This window comes from Saimiri boliviensis, chromosome 2 (genome assembly GCF_048565385.1).
Source record: "Saimiri boliviensis isolate mSaiBol1 chromosome 2, mSaiBol1.pri, whole genome shotgun sequence".
NCBI classification, from domain to species: domain Eukaryota; kingdom Metazoa; phylum Chordata; class Mammalia; order Primates; family Cebidae; genus Saimiri; species Saimiri boliviensis.
This window is the reverse complement of record NC_133450.1, coordinates 157286798-157305827: the sequence shown is the minus strand read 5'-3', so window position 1 is coordinate 157305827 and position 19030 is coordinate 157286798. Positions and strand designations below refer to the sequence as shown.

Genomic DNA, 19030 nt, shown 5'->3' with positions numbered 1-19030 from the left:
AGGCTATTCACCTGGCTGCTCGAGGTGGCTTGTCCTTATTAAAAGACCAGTTATGTAAGATGCAGTTCTTTTGGTATCTTTTCAAAGTACTAAGATAGTAGAGTCAGACTGATTTTGCGTGTCTGGTCTACAGTTCTTGGGAAAACAATAGATAGGTGTTGAGAAATGCTGAGTGTATGATTGCTGAGAATGCTGAGTTCACGATAAAATTAAATTGTTCACTAAGAACAGTGGCAAGGAAAACCTAGCTGCTCCCCCAACCCACCCAAGTGGAAAACTACTTGGAGCATTCTAAAGTAGCAAAACAGTGTATGTATATCATACACCAGTTAAAACAATTCTTTAGGCACGGGATATGTGGCCCTGCCCCCTGGCTCCCTCGTGAAGAATACTTCCTAGTTTGTCCTTGATCAGTGGTAAGCAGGCACCGGCTGCCTACCTGGTTTATCTTGGTTGTATGAGAAAACACAGGACACCTGCTGTTAATAATAATCACCTGTTCGGAGACAATAAATACGTGGGTCAATGTGCTCAAAGCCCTTCGCCCGGAATGCTGTCAGCTCGCTAAGGTTCTCAGTTCAGAAGGCTGTTCATTCCCTGATAGTCCCACTTTTCTGTTCTATAATATGTCTGCTGCTGCTGCTGCTGCTGCTGCTGCTGTTCTTTCTTTTCTGCAGAAAAGTGATTTATTTAGGTAGAGAAAGAGGAAAGGGAGAAGAAAGAAAAGTTCCACAAAGAGTGTGGAAGGGGCCTCCAGAGGGGAAATCCAGGAGGGGAAAGAGAGCTCCCACCGTGTGGGAGGGGCTTCCAGAGAGCTGGAAATCTGGGTGTCTGCTTCTTAATGCCTTCAGCACCGCCTGGGCGGGGAGATCTCTGGCCGAGCTGGACTCGGTAGATGGGCTTTCTCTACGGTCTGTTCTGCTTTCTCTTCGGAACGTTTCCTGTTTCTCTCTCTGACTGATAGAATGTGAATTCAAACATTGAAGGCCATAGGCTTTCTAATTGCAAAGCACTCTTAAAGTTCCTTAGTTTATATATCTTCCTCCATGTGTGGGTGTCGTGCTCTCTCCCCACTTTCTTTCCCCCTTTCCCTCTCTCACCCCCCATCTTATCTCATTTCTCTTTCTCTCTCTCTCATTCTAAACCAAGGAGAATATCTGGTCTCAAATCTAACAATACTATATTTACTACATGACTAACGTAGTAGTAGTCAAATCTAACGACAAATCAACTCATTGTTTCCAGTAACTTTAAGATGAAATCTAAACTCTTAGCTTGCCAGATTCCTAAGTTGTTTTGGTGAGGCTAAAATAAGGAAGTAAATTCATTCATCTAGTAAGTATTTATTCAACCTTTAATGTATATCAGGCACTATACTAGGTTCTGGGATACATTTGTGAAGAGAACAGATGAACTTTCTTACCCGTGGCAGTGACATTTTTGTTGGGAGGACATACACCACATAAGTAAACAATAAGCTCTGCAGGTTGTGGTGGATGCTTTGTAGGAAGTGAGCATGATGCAGTGACTGAGAAAGACAGGGATGCCGATACTCAAGGCTGCCAGGAAAAGCCTCTTCAGGGAAGCGATATTGACAGTGTGACACTTGCAGTCTGTTTAAGAAAAAGCCTACAATATACTGAACCACAAACACAACTTCTAAGTGGTAAGATGTCACATCAATGAATAGTAACCCCCTCTAATCCTTTGTGTGAGAGGAAAATTACAAAACAATAAGTTTTCCCAATTTGTGATGCTGTAACTTTATATTAATTTCTACTTTTTTGTGAGCTTCCTTTTTTATTTTTAATCTAAATCTTTTATGCTTCCTCCTCTTCTGGTTTTTGGGGGTTTTTTTGTTGTTGTTTTTGTTGTTTGGTTTTATGGTTTTTGTTGAGAGGGTTTCCCTCCTGTTGCCCAGGCTGGAGTGCAATGGCACGATCTCAGCTCACTGCAACCTCTGCCTCCTGGGTTCAAGTGATTCTCCTGCCTCAGCCTCCCAAGTAGCTGGGATTACAGGCATCTGCCACCACGCCCAGCTGATTTTTGTATTTTTAGTGGAGATGGGGTTTTATCTTGTTGGTCAGGCTAATCTCCAGCTGCTGACCCCAGGTGAGCCACCACACCTGGCCTCTCTTCCATTTTTGATTTGTGCAGGTCTGATCTTGTCATCTGGCCCCTATCTATGGTTCTGTTTTCCTTCTGCCCACTCTCAGTCTTACCTGCTGCTGTTCATACACTTCTTTCCTGCTGCTTGGCCTGCTGCATGCCATAAACCCGTGCAATTGGTTTCCATTTCTAAGGTTTGAATCCTGTACTTCTAACACCTTCCCGAAGATTTCCTAAGCAGCTCATTTTTGTGCAAACCTACCTACCTACCCTTCAGAATATAGGGAATGTCTGCTATTTAGCTCCTAAAGACAGAATGTTTTCAAAGTGATCTGACTAGAATTGTCTGCCATAGTGCCTGGCATGTAGTAAACCCTCAATAAATATTTATTGACTAAATGAGTGAGTGAACTAATTTTAGTAATCTCATGCAGTCCATCTGTAGAGTTAAAGTGTTTTTCCCTCTATAATTTTAGGTCTATTTTCCCTTCACATGTAAAATGCATATAAAAGCCTTTACCTTCAGCTCTATGGCATAGTAAGATCTTTTCTTCAGAGGATTTTTAAAATTTTTGTTTGCTGTATATGCGAAACTTTGTGATTGATCCCAGAGACCCCTCGAGGCATTGACAGTGTCTCGGAGATTCTTTGTACATTGTGCAGCGTAGTGCGTAATGACAAGTCTCGGCATTCAGTATGTAACAGGATTTTTGTTAATGATAATCTCTGAGATTTCAGCTGTTTTGGTTTCTGTTTTCAGCATCTTGAATTATCACATATATTATTCATATTAAGTAGAAACGTCTGAGGAAAATCTTTGTGTTAAGGAAGTTGTCATGTTTTCAGAGTTAAGTAGCAACTAAATGTAATGTTTCTTTTGTAGAAAATTTTCAACTATGGCCAAAGTTTGGTAGACATTTTGTGTGATATTATTGATCAGCAATGGCAATAATAACTTAGCTATAAACAACTTTCAGAGACTTTTCAACAGCAAATACTCAGTTTTTATCAGTATAAAGGTGTGTTTAGAAACATCACTGCCAACTCATTTCAAGAACTTAAGTGTTAAGTAGTACCTTAAATCTGTATCTTACTGTGTTATCTCCGTTAGAAATAATTTGTAAATGATCCTTCCATTTTGAACATTCTATGTTTATAGTTGTAAAATATTTAATACCAAAAATTGATTTTAAAAAATTCCTTTGGGTTTTTGTCATTTAGATTATATTCCTTAATTCAAGAAAACCTACATAATTTACACTGTGATTTTTATTTACACTTACACAAGGATCTGACGTATATGATTAAGATCAACTTAAAAACGTCAGTATTTATGATTTGTATTTATTGCCCCATGGGATTATTAGGTTGGTACAAAAGTAATAGTGGTTTTTGCTATTACTTTTAATAACTCTAAAAAATAACTCTAAAGCAGTGGGACAGATTTTCAAATGTACTGATAGTTACATGTCTAGGAGGCCCCATCTCCTTCAAAGCAGTCACCTAGCAAAGCTACACATTTGTTCCAGTAATACTCCTGTGGCCTAAAAATGTTGTAGAATGCCTCTGAAATGCTAAGAAATAAGCTGATATTATTTTAAATATCCTGAATTGTGTCAGAGGTGAATTTAATTTTGTTGAGTAGTCAAATCATCCCAGGACCGAATATAGTAAATGAAATCTGGAGTATTGTTTGGAGCCATAGTTGAATATAAAATAACAAGATGGGCTTTCATAGTGATGCATAAACTAACTCTAAAAATTGATTGTTGAAGAGAAATTTCAGAACCCTGGACCTTGGAATAAATGCATAAGCTCCCACGGTAGCTACTATGAAGAACAGTACTTGTCTAGGTGGGGAAAAAATATGTGTATGTTTGCAAAATAAGATCAGTTTTATTCCTTTATAGATGAACCCTGTAGATGATAAAAATACTCCTATCATGGAACTCTTTATAAGCAAACATTTGAATATAAGTAGAATATCTGCCTCGTCCTTTCTAAGCCTGTTGAGAAATCTTAATTTGTAACAATGACTTATTGCTTTAAAACAAAAAAAAGTGACGTTTACTGTGTAAAAAGTAGATGTCTTGCAGTTTCTCTTCACTTTTTCCTGATTAGTTTTGTTAGTGTATTCAATTTTTATTTCGGTTTATCTATCTTTGTTCACACTGAGATTCTCAAAATGTGTTTTTTCGTTGTAAAATTATCAAACTATTGAACCAAGTTAGAAAATAATATCTAAGCTGAAGGCTATTAATTATTCTATACTGTTTCAGGCTCTTTTTTGTTCACATTAGTAATCATCAGATGCCTTTCTTTTTAAAGTGGGACCCTATTATCTTAGTAAATAAGAGCATCAAATTTAAAGAGAGAAGTCTCAAAGATTTTGTAAAAATAAATACCTTCAATTTTGGAGTTTCTATTATATTTTCATTTTTACTAATAAAAGCTTTAAAACTAGAGTTGAGCCAAAGTGCTGGATTCTGTTTCTCTAATGTAGAAACTTCCAGGTTGACTCATCAGCCAACCATGGGGGATGGAGCTGATGAATCCTGCCTGAGTAGGGTTTTTCCAAATTCACTTCACCACATCTGTCTTCATCCAAGTCATCCAGGCCCCTATTTCTTCATTGCTGGGTTGAAATAATAAAAGGTAAAGAGGAGCATGGAAAGCAGAGAAAATTGTTATCCTTCTGCAAAGAGGCTAAGACAGCTAAATTGTGATATAATTTAAACTGTTCAAATTTGACAAGTTTGACTGGAAAATTATGAGACCCGTGTAATTAGAGATCAAAATGACCACTAGTTTACAGTTTTACAGAGTCATAGAGTGACGTTTTTACCACAGACTGATAGAATATGACTTTTTTCTGCCCAATAGTAACTATTGCACAAATGACTATTGTTTTGCAGTTTGGTGATTTAAATGCCGTGTCTCCTGGAAATCTGGATAAAGGTAAAAATCAAAAATAATGTACATTTTAAGAACTTTTTTTTACTGACAAATTCTCATAGAGGAAAATACAGTATATGTTTACAGCACTCTGATTTTCTGAAAGTGGCATAAAAATCCTAAAGATGACACTCATGTCTTTTCATTATTTCTCCATTTTTCTTCATCCCTATACCTTCTACATGTGAGATACATTAAATGCAGATAATTGAATTTAAATGTAGTTATAAACTTCTTTACACTTTTTGCCTGAAGTGCATTACAAGTGAAAAGAAATTATTTCTGACCATGGCTAGAATTCTGGAGAGAAGTGATAAAATTGGATGAGATATTTTCATTCAGGGCCCACCAGGCAAGAAAAAAGATTCCTCAGCCCACCTATTTCACCAGTTCATACTTTGCTGTAGATAAAGAACTCTGAGATAGGAATGAGGTTTACTGTAAATGCAAGATTAGTAGTGGTATAGATGAAGAAGGTAACATATATACTTCTGAAATGTGAATACCAGCATTGTCACTCTCATATGCAGTATAATACGGTAACATGATCAACAAAATCACATAGTGAAAACAGCAAGATGGACTTAGCGGGAGATAGACAAGGGATAGAACACACGAGTCTTACCCACCTTTATAAACAGAGCACAAACGAAACAATACTGATAAACATACTGGTACAATTTTTAAAAACAAGTAAATCTTCTGTTAAACACTGCAGGAAATAGAGCCCTTTCTATTAAAAGGTGGTGGAGGCAGGGAGGTATCTTGAGGTTTTAAGGAGCTGTTAGGGTGATTGGCTATCAGAGACAGGTAGAAAATGCACATAGACTGGGGAGAGCTACACACTTAGCCGTTCCAGGCCAGAGCCATTGGGGAAAATGAGGTAAAAGGAAGTACGTGGGGAGTCTGCAAGGAGAGGCAGTGCTGTTCCCCAGAGCGTGCTATATTAAGGTACTCAGTACACTAGCAACGCAAGGAGATTTGAAAATTATAGCCAAAAAAATTGTTGCTACAAATACCTACCCTATAGGATTAACCAAATAACCCTTAGAAAAATAAGTCAATGATCATATTAATTAGTAATTTTAGAGCAAGAGGTAGTAACTGAAACCCATGTTCAACATAAAGCAACACTGATGATATACTCACACCAAAGCTTCATAACCCAAATTGAGGAATTTTATCCCGGGGTGCCCAGAGTTTGGTAAAGTTTTACTGCTCACAGACTGAGTTCCAACCAGGCTTCTTCACACCGTGCTGAACCACACAGTTTTCCGTAAACTCCTGTAGCTCCTAATTTTAGTTTTTATGTACCAAATTTCCATAACCTGAAGTAGATTCCTAGGAAGGGTCTTTGAGTTTTTAATAGAAGCATAAAATGTCTACAGAATTACATTCCTTTGTCCTTAGGACCTGGAGAATGGGCTTGCTTTTATATCTTGCCTTGTAGGCTCTCCAAAGGAAACCTGTCACCCAGAGATAGACCTAAGCAAAACCTACCTGGAACACTTAAATTTGTCCAGTTTGTTAGATAGACCTAAGCAAAACCTACCTGGAACACTTAAATTTGTCCAGTCTGTTAGATAGACCTAAGCAAAACCTACCTGGAACACTTAAATTTGTCCAATCTGTTACCTCACTGCCCTTTCCGTCCACAACAAAATAGATAGAAGGACTTTCCTCACTTTGTCTCCACTGCCCTCCTGCTTGAAAATGATTTTTTGTCTTTTCAGTGCTGCCCCTTTTATTATTTGGACACTGATTTCTTAGGCACAGGGAAGTGTGTGAACAGGTAGCAGAGACGCAGTATGACTTGTCCTCACCTGCTGGATGTGGCGGCGCTGATCCCATTTACCCCCAGACCTCTTGATGCCTCTTGATATAGAGTCATAGGGGCATACTCAGGGCATAAAGATTGAATGTGAAATCCTAGGAGTTTCTGTGGGCTTCTCCCACAAAATGAGAATTCTTGTCCTTGATAATAAAAGGGATATTTGCTCTGTATAAAGATTTCAAATAATACAGAGAATTAGTAACTATAGAAAGTGAAGCTTCATTATCACAACCGTAAGAGACTGCCACCATGAAGAGTGTGTGTTAAGATCCTTCCAGACATTTTTGTTTTATGTATAAACACATGCAACACCAAAATATATCATGCAAACATGTTTCAAGCATACCCTCTTGATGAAGCAAATGTCTAAAAAAGATATCCCTCTCCCTGTAATCCCCAACCCTTTGAATATACTTGTTCTGACACACTGTAATATTATCATTAAGTTCATTTTCCAGAGGCAAAAAGGTAACTAGATAAAGTAGGTGGGCCAAGATATCTTTGGCCTCATCTAAGAGGACTTCTTTGTTTTATTGGTCACTAATACATGACACACATTTGTAGCCAATGTATGTTAATCTCCACTTGTTTAATCACAAATTGCCATTTCTCAGACCTTGCTCCCGCTGGCTGTACACTGTACAACCATATAGGTAAGGCCATTACTTCTCACTGCTTTCTTCTAGAAGCATCTTTGCCCCAATCATAATGAAATAAAAGTCAAAGGGCCTTGTTTATAGAGACAACTGCATTAGCAGAGATTTTTGCTGTGGGTGTCTACAAACTGGAAAAGCTGCAGTCTTACTGCTTGCAAAGAATCCAGCTTAATCTGACGGAAGAGATACTTGTTGTACGCTCATTGTATGTGATATGCCATAGAATAACAGAGAATGGAGACCTGACTCTGTTTATACAAGCCACTGTAATTATTCCTCTTGAAGAGGTATTCCGAGGAGACTCTCACACAGTAGTAAAGCTGTATATGTGCATTTTCTCTCTGTATTGTACTTTTGAATTTTAACAGTGCATGCTGGAAAAAATTAAATGGCATTCCATTATAATGATGCTTTAGTTAATATAAAATGTATTACAGTTTGGGGGTAACAGTGACTATATAACACACTTAATTTCCAGAAATGAATACTAGCTATTAATAGTATCAGTTGCCAAGAATGGAAATACATTGCACATTTTTAATCTGATACTACTGCCTCAGCTTTAATAATTTTTATAATCAAAATTAAGGGTTTATTTTATATTGTGACCATCTACAACATTGATGAGTGCCAAAAAGTCTCTACAGTAGCCTCTGTTAATACATGCAGTAGTAATATTATCAACATAGGTCTCACCCACATTAACGCTAGCATAGATAAAATTTATATTTAGTGTAGAATTTTAAAGGAAACAAAACCAAAACTTTTTTGTGTTTGCATTTTCAGCTCAGTACATTCCCCAGAAGCCAAAGTGACTACTTTATTATAACACAAATTATGCCATTATTTAATATAAACACTAAGGGAAATTCCGAAGTCATTTTTAAAAAAGTTAGTGAAGTATCGATCACAAATTGCCAAAAATAAATTTTCCTTGCTATGTTTGAAAGAATTATAGATGCCTAAATACAGCATTTGAGGAGAGCTAAGATGTTTGCTTTCTTAATGTACTATATATTAAAGTGTGTCTAAAGCACATGTTGATGCTATTTTCTAATTTGTCTTCTGATAATAGTCTTGATATCACTTGTTTGTGCAGATGAAGGCAGTGAAGTAGAAAGTGAAATGGATGAAGAACTGGATGACTCTTCAGAGCCTCAAGCCAAAAGAGAGAAAACAGAGCTGAGCCAGGCATTTCCAGTGGGCTGCATGCAGCCTGTTCTCGAGACTGGCGTGCAACCAAGCCTCCTGAATCCAATTCACAGCGAGCACATTGTCACAAGTACTCAGACTATCAGACAGTGCAGCGCTACAGGAAATACCTACACTGCAGTCTAAAGAATATTAAAGCGTATTTTTCCAGCTTAAATTACCCCTGTTGATATTGGGCTTAAGTTGAAAATTTAATAAGCCTGAAGGTCGACTGTTGTCGAATTCTATCTGTGCTGAACATTAACTTTTTGGAGTTGTGAAATGGAATGGGTGTATGTATTTTGGCAGGTCTTTTTATTTTTAACGTAAGCAAATTATTTGCCTCTTAATAATGAATTTTTTCCCTTAGTTTCAGGTGTCAAGAAGGATTTTTACAACACTTAATGTCAATATTTTGTTTTCTTAAAATTAAAAAGTAATTTACATTTTTTGTAGCTTAAAATATTTTATTGTTGATTGTTAGTCTTGGTGTATGATTTCATGTGTAAGTTTTTTAATTAGATGCACTTCTGTGAAATATCAAAAGAAATGAATTTTTTTGATTTACACTGGAGGCATGCCCATTTGGCAGCAGATGCATCAAATTTGCTTTTGAAAGGTGCTTTTCATTGGACAGAACCATAAGACACTATTTTGATAACATTTTGAGTACGGAGAGAGAATACAGAGCATTTTTATTATAGTGCTAGAGGGTTTGGAAGGTCATCTATTTTTCTCTGAGGAAAAATTGAGCTGTGCATTTATCAGTTCAGAGTAAATGACAGAATTGCAAGAGATTATGCTAATATGTACGTAATTTGTGTACATAATTATTAAACCATGTTAACAATGCAAGCTTCCGTTAAACATGGAATTGTAACTATTATTTGCATACCAATTCCTCCGTTTAAAGACTACTGATTCTGTATTTGGGACCACTGCACAGGTGCATTCTGCTGTTAAGTGGGGGCTGTTAGAGTTAATACTGAAGCAGAAAAAAATGACTTGACTTTTTTTTTTTAAGTGTACATGCTACTTATGCTGAGCTGGACATACAGGAAACCATTCCATTTGGATGACTTTCTTTTATTCCAGGTCTTTTTCCTAATAGTAGTTCAATATGCTGCTATTATAAAAGAAAATTTATAGAATGCAAGGAATGTAGCAACCTACATAACGTTATTTCCTTCAAAACTATTTCCTGGTTTCTAAAATATGTGGATTTAAATTGTAAACAGAACCTGAAGGCAGTGTAACTGGCACACCTCACTGTTACTTATCCCCGATTCTGTAGGATTTGGATAGGTGGCTGGATGGACCATTGCCATTGAAGAATGTACATCAGGGATCATCGTACCTCGGCTATTACATGGTGCCTTAAAACAGAACTGAAGCTAAGGTTTAGTAAGGTTTATTTTGTTCATGTGAATAACTCTTCAATCCATTTGACAAAGTGTGCCTGTCATTTTCAGATTCCCGAAGTAAGGACAGGTGACATGTTCTTCAAAGGAAATTTAGGGAAAGCAAAGCAAAACAAAAAGACAAAAATCAGTTTCCCCCTTTGAGTGACCGTGAATCTATTTTTTATTCTTAGAGCTGCATATTTGCTTAAGGGTGTGGAATAGCAGGCTAGTTTTAATACCAACTTGTTACATAAAGTCATATATGTTTTAGACCATTCTTATCTAGTTACCGTTTTAGAAAGTTAACAGAGTAAGCAGATACTTATCGAAGTGCATCTTTTCAGTCTAAATGTTTGTCTGTGTGTCTAGGTGCCGGTGTGTCCACATGCACACATGAGTGCCCATGGGGCAGGAGTCTGCTACAAAGTCAGAAGGTGAGATCCTAGAGAGTTACACCCAGTCCTATTTTAATTTGCATGAACAGCCAAGGTTCTTTTAAGCCCTCAAATTATTTAATGATTAAAACACAAAAAGGCACATCTGTTCATTTAAATAGTTGTAAAATACTAATCAGCAAAAATAGAGAATAAAGCCAAAAAAAAAAAAGCACAAATTGATTCACAGATTATTAATGAGGCCTATATTAAACCCAAGATGTTTATCTTTCCAGTTGTGTTGGGGCAGGGGGGTGGGGGGGTTGGAAAGAAGAGGTGAGCTAGTCTGTAAAGTTAGAAATACCAAATGGCTTATCGGGTAATACACGGTGTATTTAAGCTGTTGTTGCTTGGTTGCCTCAGACTATTCAAATAACATCAACAACATTTCTTAAGTAAAATTTAAATATTAGATGTAATTTTGAAAACAGATGCAAATTTTTTATTATACAACTCATATATTTGAAAGTCTTCACTAGCATAGTAGCATCACCTTCATCTAAATATCATTTAAATTACCGTACCTCTTTTTCTTCCCAAAAAGATAATGGATTTGTACCAAAACACACACACAAAAGGCAGACAAAACATGGTAAGCTGCAAAAGATCATGTATCTACTTCATTGTGCATAGGAAGTGTTTACAGGTAAAATTAAAATCAAAAATTGAAAAGACACTCTTCATTTTGGCTCTCCTTTCTGAATGTTTTCAGTTTCCTGTCTCTACCCGCCATCCCTTGAATGATACTATGTATTGGACCAAATGTATTTACTGGTTTCATTTTGTTTATTGAATGACTTTAAATGTATTTATTATCATTGTTTCCTTTAATTTAATGTTGGATATATTTGTACCGTTAGAGGAATCTGATAATAATGGGCAAATTTAGATTGATGAGACTTAGGGACTGGGGATGCTCTAGGATTCAACATTTCTTCCAATTGTTCATGGTTCTAAATTAGGGCAGATTAAAATCTAATAAACATTATCACATTTGAACTTGACTCAATAAAAATATTCTCATCTCCTTTCTGAAGATTTAGGCATATTCTTTGTGACTACTGTAAATAGTTTGGACCAAAACATAAAAGAAGACCTTTGGTTTATGTTACTTCCAGTTATTTGTAGTTTACAGTAAAACATGAACACACATACGTACAAACATTTTCATCAATTTAGAATTTGAGTCATGAAATACATGAGAAAATAAAAACATAATTTATACATTTGAACAAATTGAGCAGTGACTTTTACTGCATTTATTTCCATTTTTCCCTTTTTTCATTCATCGAAACTAGGTTTTCTAAATAATATTAAACAGTAACACTTTTTTTTTTTTTTTTGAGATAGAGTTTCGCTCTTGTTACCCAGGCTGGAGTGCAATGGCACGTTCTCGGCTCACCACAATCTCCGCCTCCTGGGCTCAGGCAATTCTCCTGCCTCAGCCTCCTGAGTAGCTGGGATTACAGGCGCGCGCCACCATGCCCAGCTAATTTTTTGTATTTTTAGTAGAGACGGGGTTTCACTATGTTGACTAGGATAGTCTTCGATCTCTTGACCTCGTGATCCACCCACCTCGGCCTCCCAAAGTAGTAACACTTTCTTAATAGATTTATTCACAAATGATACAAGTACACATTTTAAGGACTTCTCTGTATTTCTTGCAATTATAACCGATCACTAGTCATGATATAAATCAAGTGCTACACTTTCAGTGAGGAAGAAGGTTCAGGAAGTTATGTTGACCATTTTTAAGTTTCAGAAAAGACATTTTCATATGATAGGATTGAGTATCATGGGTATAGTTTGATCTTGACATATACTTTGAAAATCATACCCAAAAGATTTGCGTTCATGAAACCAGTGAACAATAGGGTGGAATGGATGAACCATCTCCTTGGAAGACAGGGCCCAATTTTCAGTTTTTTCTTTGGCTATCAAGTTGCTAGTCACTTATTCAGGATTTTCATCCAAACTGTGTTTGGACTGACTGTATAAGTCTTAACTGCCTTTTCAGAAATCTGCTTTCCTTTTTGTGATTTTTCTTGTACTGTATAGCACGGTTTATGCACCTCTCTTTAGATGGTGTACTTTAAAAACAAAAGTAAAATTTAGAAAATGGTTTTAACACTGCATACCTGAAATGAGTAGTGTGCAACATTGACTGCCTTTGATTTCTAGTAGACAAGTAAAAATGAATACGTTCTTGTAGAATGCTGTAAAAGTCATTCAGGAATGAATGCGGTTTTAGTGCCGTAATCATGAATCTTTTTATATGAATGCACTGTCTAAAAGTGCTAAATGCATTTTCAAATTTTTAAAAATTTCTCAGATGATATATTTGAAATGTCTAAAATAATGCTGTGCTTGAAACATTAGTGTAAAAGAAAAAAGTGTGTCACTGTGATGTTGGTCCTCCCTGTGTGGACACACGTAGAAAGTAAAAACTTGGCAATTCACCTTTGTGTACAATTTGAGGCGGTGGTTATATATAATGAACTGACCTTTATTATAACCCCTCTGCACACACATTCATGGTGAGAAGATCTCAGCCACCCACAAATTACGATCAGAACTTTTGTGATCTGTATGAATCACACTAGAACATGGGGGAGGAGGATTGGCATGCAGTGCTATTGAAAATTGGGCTTGTTGCTAGATCAGAAGAACCTCCATGTATATGGTTAGAGCAAATCAATTAATGGAAACCTAGTATTTCTGCAAGTTTGGTGATTTTTAAAAACTGGAATAGAAGCATTAATTCAGTGCTTAGTTCTAGTATTAGAAAACCCCTTTGATGTAATGCCTTGTATTAACCCTTTGAGCATTGTAAGATATACAATGGGGGACAAAAGCCTTTCAGATCATTTATTTAGACTTAGACCGGTAAAGTATACTCTATATCCAAATGTCTAATTATGCTGTTTTTTTAAAGGGGGGGTAGGAAGAGAAAGTGTTTCCATGCCGAACACTTGCATTTTATATACAACTCTTAATTTTTCTTCAAGAGGGCTTGATATATTTATTCCCAAATATTCACTGCCATCTAAGTAAGTGTACTGTTTACAGAAAAGAAAAAAAAAAAAAAAGAATCAACTTTTCTAGCATCACACCATAGTCTCTAGAAAAGGAGGACAAGTACATGGGCCTGGATAGACCCATGTCATAACGGATTTCTGCACATTGAAGGTACCTAGATTGCCTTTAAAAGGTATAAAGAAAGGGTTACGTTTCTTTTTTTTCTTTTTTTCCCAAAACGAAACAAAAGATCTCATTTATTTAGCTTTAGAAAGTACAAGTGTAAGTGAAGCCTTAGGAAGAAACGAGTTCGAGTGGATTAAGAGAATGTGAACTCCTTGGGGGCAGTTAGGCTATTTGGAGTTAGATTGCTCATAAAATAGTTTGGGAATTTCGCCCAGGGCATAATTTTATCTATGCTCCAAACCTTTAATACTTTGTCAAAAAATTATATATAGACAGAATGGAAAGCAAAGCACTTGATTTTAAGCTCATTGTCAGGAGATGCTATGACTACTGCTTCTGGCATCTCTAAATGTCCGTCTGCTTACACCATTGCTGATTTTGTTCAAGGGAATCTCTTCATGCACTCGGTTCCCTCTGTTCCCTGTGTGATCGAACATGAAAGCAGTGTTGTCTGCAGATGTGCTTGTGCTGCCCTAGCTGGGCGCAAATAAGAGTGTAACCTATTCTGATGTCTGGTGAAAGGACATCCATAGCATAGTGCAAGTATGCCGTAAACGTTGCTTTTTAGGCAGTTTAGGAAGTCAAACCATGCAAATTACTCATGTGTTAACATGCAATACTCAAAGGGTTTTAATTTAACTCTCTTCTTTTGAATTCTTCATGATGATTTACTGTAAATGCTTCTCAGTTTGCATGCCTTGATCATTGCTGCTAGTGATTTTATGTGCCAGTAGACCTGAGTTTAGTTTACCAATTTTACTTAAATAGTAAAAGCCACTTACAAAGTGACTGCCTAGGATTTTTTTCCCCTTTCCTTTAAAATAATTGATAATACGTTTCGTTTTGTTTTTTTTTTTTTTTCTTTAAGAAAAATGTGTTTTGTCTCTTATTTGGTTCTGGTTTGATTCTTTTCCCCCCGTCTTTCCTTTGTTTTTTTAAATAAATTATGATGTTGGGATTGGAAGCCCTGAGTTATGAAATCTTTGGTAAGAATTGTTTATGTAGCTCAATAATGCGGACAACAAATCTTTTTTAGAAGAATTTTGATTCTGGGGAAGAAAGAAAATATCAAAACTCCCATTGACTGTTGATAACCAAGTAAATTTTTCCTTCAGTAAATTAGTATTTTTGAAGAAACAATAGCCTTGTTTTAACCTGCTAAACACAATTTTAAATGATCCAATAAAGAAGCTACTGAATTGTATTCATTTGAAAAGCATCTATTGTACCAAAGCAAATTTTTTTCTCTACTCATCTCCATCATCAATTTGGACCTATGGTGGTGACCAATGCGTTGGTTACAGAAACTTTAAGTGAGTGCCTTGAGAAAACTTGGAAATTTGTGCCTGAGACGGTAAACTTTCAATTAGGTTAATTGTAGTGCTTACCAATCAGTAACTCCACTATCACTCAGGGCTTTCGTACCTTCTCGGTCAAACTTCTTTCATTGTGTTTTTTTAAGATACTGTATTTTTTTTTAAGTGCCATCATTTAAATTTCACTTAGTAAGTGGCCGATTACATTATTCAGTCCCACAAGCACAGAAACATAGTAACACTAGGAGATATTTGAACATTTATTTTACAATCGACTGAATATATTATGTAAATGAGGTAAGCAACTTTTGTAGAGATTGTATGTGTGAGATAATGTAATGTTCTTTTCCAGTTTTTGGACTACAGTTGAATAAACTTTTTAATTATTTAAAAACATCTTTACCGAATAACATGTGATGGTTTTTTGTATAATGTATTTGATTTTGTAAATACGTATTTCCTGATGTGATTTTTGTGAGAAATGCTAAATCTTTTAGTATATCATGTCCTCTCAAAATTGGCAGGAGCTAAATAATAGTTTGTGGGCGATTTGTATTGTGTACTGTACAATAACTGGGGAACTTTTATAATTATAAAAATATATATTAACTTTTAGTGTGTTGTTTAAACAAATGACTGGAACATACTAAAGATATTAGTAGGATTTTTCTGAATATTTCAGACTTGAACTCAGGCTAGCTTTCTTGTGTTTTTCAAAACAAAATGGTGTCTTGTCTTTTAAAATCAATAAATTTGTTTCCTTGTTACAAATACATTGGAAACGGCTTGGTTTTTTCCCCTTAAATCACTGCCTGGAAGCTAATAATACAGTACCTCATCTGGAGGGTAGTATCTGTCACCCATTAACTTAGAAACAAAATTAAGTTGTTTTCCTTTTTTGTGTCAAATTGGCAATATTTACATGTGAACAGCACAAAAAGAGAAAATTATAAGCCCAGCGGGGTACAAATCTTACCCTCAAAGGAAATTAATGATTGAGTGCTATTTAATTTCAGAAGCTGTCACATTTCTGTTGTAAATCCAGATTTTTGGATGTTCATAATATGTTTGTTTCATGTCACTTCACATTGATTTTGGCACTCAAGTTCCTTTCTTACATTGAACTTGCTTATTAAAATTTATTTTAACACACTTAAGATATGCTGCCAGTTTTTTCCTTTAAATACCTACAGGGAAATTCACTTTTTCATGTACAATCCTATGAGTATTGACAGACACATAAAATCATGTAACCACCACCCCAATCAAGTTTAAAATGATTTACCTAGCAGACATTTAATTTTCTTTCAAATCACAATGTATATAGGGCCTCCTCTTAGAATATGGAAAAGCCCATTTATGTGTAGTTTCTTTAAAAGAAAGAAATGCAAGGCAGAAATATCCTTTTGAGACTCTCCAGCATGATACTTCCAGATCGCTCTGTAAAGTTATCTCTAAAACTACACGATTGCAGTGGCTCACACCTGTAATCCCAGCGCTTTGGGAGGCCAGGGCACGCGGATCATGAGGTCAGGGGTTTGAGACCAACCTGGCCAATGTGGTGAAACCCCTGTCTACTAAAATTACAAAAATTAGCCAGGCATGGTGGCACATGCCTGTAGTTCCAGCTACTCAGAAAGCTAAGGCAGGAGAATAACTCGAACCCACGAGCCAGAGGTTGCGGTGAGCTTAGATTTCACCACTGCAGTCCAGCCTGGGAAAGAGCAAGACTCCGTTTCAAAAAAAAAAAAAAAAAAAAAAAAATACACTATTGGCTTAGCCCACGTAAACACCAAATTCATTCCAACTTACATTGATATTTAAGCCAGTAGCTTAGAAATGTATCCAAATAATGTAATTTAATAAATAAACGGTAGGCAAAATGATAGCTAATAGAGACAATACTAGACTAGAAAGAAAAATAATCTGACCAATTTGGGCATTGTTGCAGCCGTTGCCACTTTTGAAATATTTGGAATTTCCATACAAAACGAAGAGTTCCCAGTTTCTAATCTTATTTTCATACTTGATTTCTCCTGGAAATTAGAGGTCTTTCAAATCTCTTGTAATTAGTGCATTACTTGGCCACAATACTCTTCCTGCCATGATTTTTAATAGTATTTTCTTATGCTTTAGAACTCAAGACATTTTAAAACTTGAGCTTAGCCTACAACCAGAGAAATGTAACTGGTTTTTATTTATCCATTCAATCCACCAAATATTTTTTTTAACTTTGGTCTAAATGTCATGTAGTTTCTCTCTCTTGCTCACTCTCTCTCTGTCTTTGAAAATACAAATAAAAGGTAATGAAGTTCCTTAAGACTATGCAGTTCACATAGCTAGTGTCTTATGATCAGTAATCACAATAACCTGGAAGGAGACAAAACATTAACGTGAATGTGGAGTAGCCTCTAAAACTGAGGTTTTAACTTGCATAAAACTTGAAAGTTCTGCAGTTTGTGTGTCTGCCCATATTTCTGCAAAGAAGTTTCATACCTTTCATCACATTTTCAAAGGTATATACAACCCAAAACTGTAAAACTCACTGTTTAGAAGGTTACCACTAAATTTCAAACAATTTAAACTTATAAAACGGCAACTGTAGAAATAGCATATTAATAATTACTAATAGCATACTGTATTGATTCCTTTTGTGGGGGGAGGGACGACACAGTCTCTGTCACCCAGGTGGGAGTACAGTGGCATGATCTCGGCTCACTGCAACCTCCGCCTCCCAAGTTCAAGCAATTGTCCTGCTCAGCCTCCTGAGTAGCTGGGATTACAGGCATGTACTACCACGCCCAGCTATTTTTTGTGTTTTTAGTAGAGACGGGATTTCATCATGTTAGTCTCCAACTCCTGACCTTGTGATCCACCCGCTTCGGCCTCCCAAAGTGCTGGATTACAGGCATGAGCCACCACGCCCGAACTGATTCTTTATTATTAACAAGAAATAATAAACTTCAAACATTTTAATATTTTTAATAGATTATTCTCTCTCGGGTTCAAAAAGCTGTAGTGAAGCCTTCAAACTATAAATCCACTCTATACTAAGATTGCAGTGCAATAGTAACAATGCCAGTCAAAGTCAAGATGGCAAAATTCAGTCGGAGTTTCTGAAGAATTAACTGATTCTAAAGCTATTGGTGATAATTCTTCATCTAGAACTGTGTCCACTCATGACAATTAGATGACACACTCCCACAGGAATGGAGGAAAGCTTAATGGAGTATTTGCAAGGATGTGTTAAGCGTTAATTTTTGCTTTTGTCTTTAATGCTAAAATGTTTATATACAACAGCTCTGTTTATATAAAATATGGATAATAGTTGGGTAAATAAGTACTAAGACCATTTCTATAGTTCCCACTTCCCTAGTTGGTCGTTAGGCCTAAACTGATGCCCACATCTTACTACTGTATTGCACGTTCTTACTCTGCCAGGACCTGTTTGGTAGGCTGCTGGTAGGGTGACTCAACCCTTCATTCCTTGAAGTCTTGTCTTGATTGGGTTATCATAGTTTTCCATTGACTATGAAGCTGAGACTCCTGAGACGACAAGTTGCAAGATAGTCCTCCTGGATCCAGTTATGAAGCGATAACCCAACTTCCTTTTCATAACTGCAGTTAACTACCCAAATCACTAGCCTTCCTTACCTGTTGGTTCAGAACCATGAGGAATCCAAACTGGCCAAGAGATAGTGAGCTGAGATTGAGCCACTGCAACCTCTACCTCCCGGGCTCAAGCCGCTCTCCTGCCTCAGCCTCCTGAGTAGCTGGGATTACAGGCGTGTGCCACCATGCCCAGCTAATTTTTTGTATTTTTAGTAGAGACAGGGTTTCACCATGTTGGCTAGGGTGGTCTTGAACTCCTGACCTCAGGAGATTCCTTCACCTTGGCCTTTCAACGTGCTGGGATTACAAGTGTGAG

The 19030-nt window shown here is 36.5% G+C and overlaps 1 protein-coding gene across 9 annotated transcripts in view; it reads left to right on the top strand.

The window, feature by feature from the left end:
* Positions 1–15873, top strand: part of RFX3 (regulatory factor X3) — a 294672-nt gene extending 278799 nt beyond the window's left edge. For all 9 annotated transcript variants that reach the window (XM_074394749.1, XM_074394751.1, XM_074394752.1 and 6 more), the window contains 2 exons: positions 5025–5067; positions 8654–15873. In XM_074394749.1, the coding sequence (XP_074250850.1) occupies positions 5025–5067; positions 8654–8892 (282 nt within the window). In that variant the 3' untranslated portion in view covers positions 8893–15873. The remainder of the gene's footprint in view (positions 1–5024; positions 5068–8653) is intronic.
* The last annotated feature ends 3157 nt before the right edge of the window (positions 15874–19030 follow it).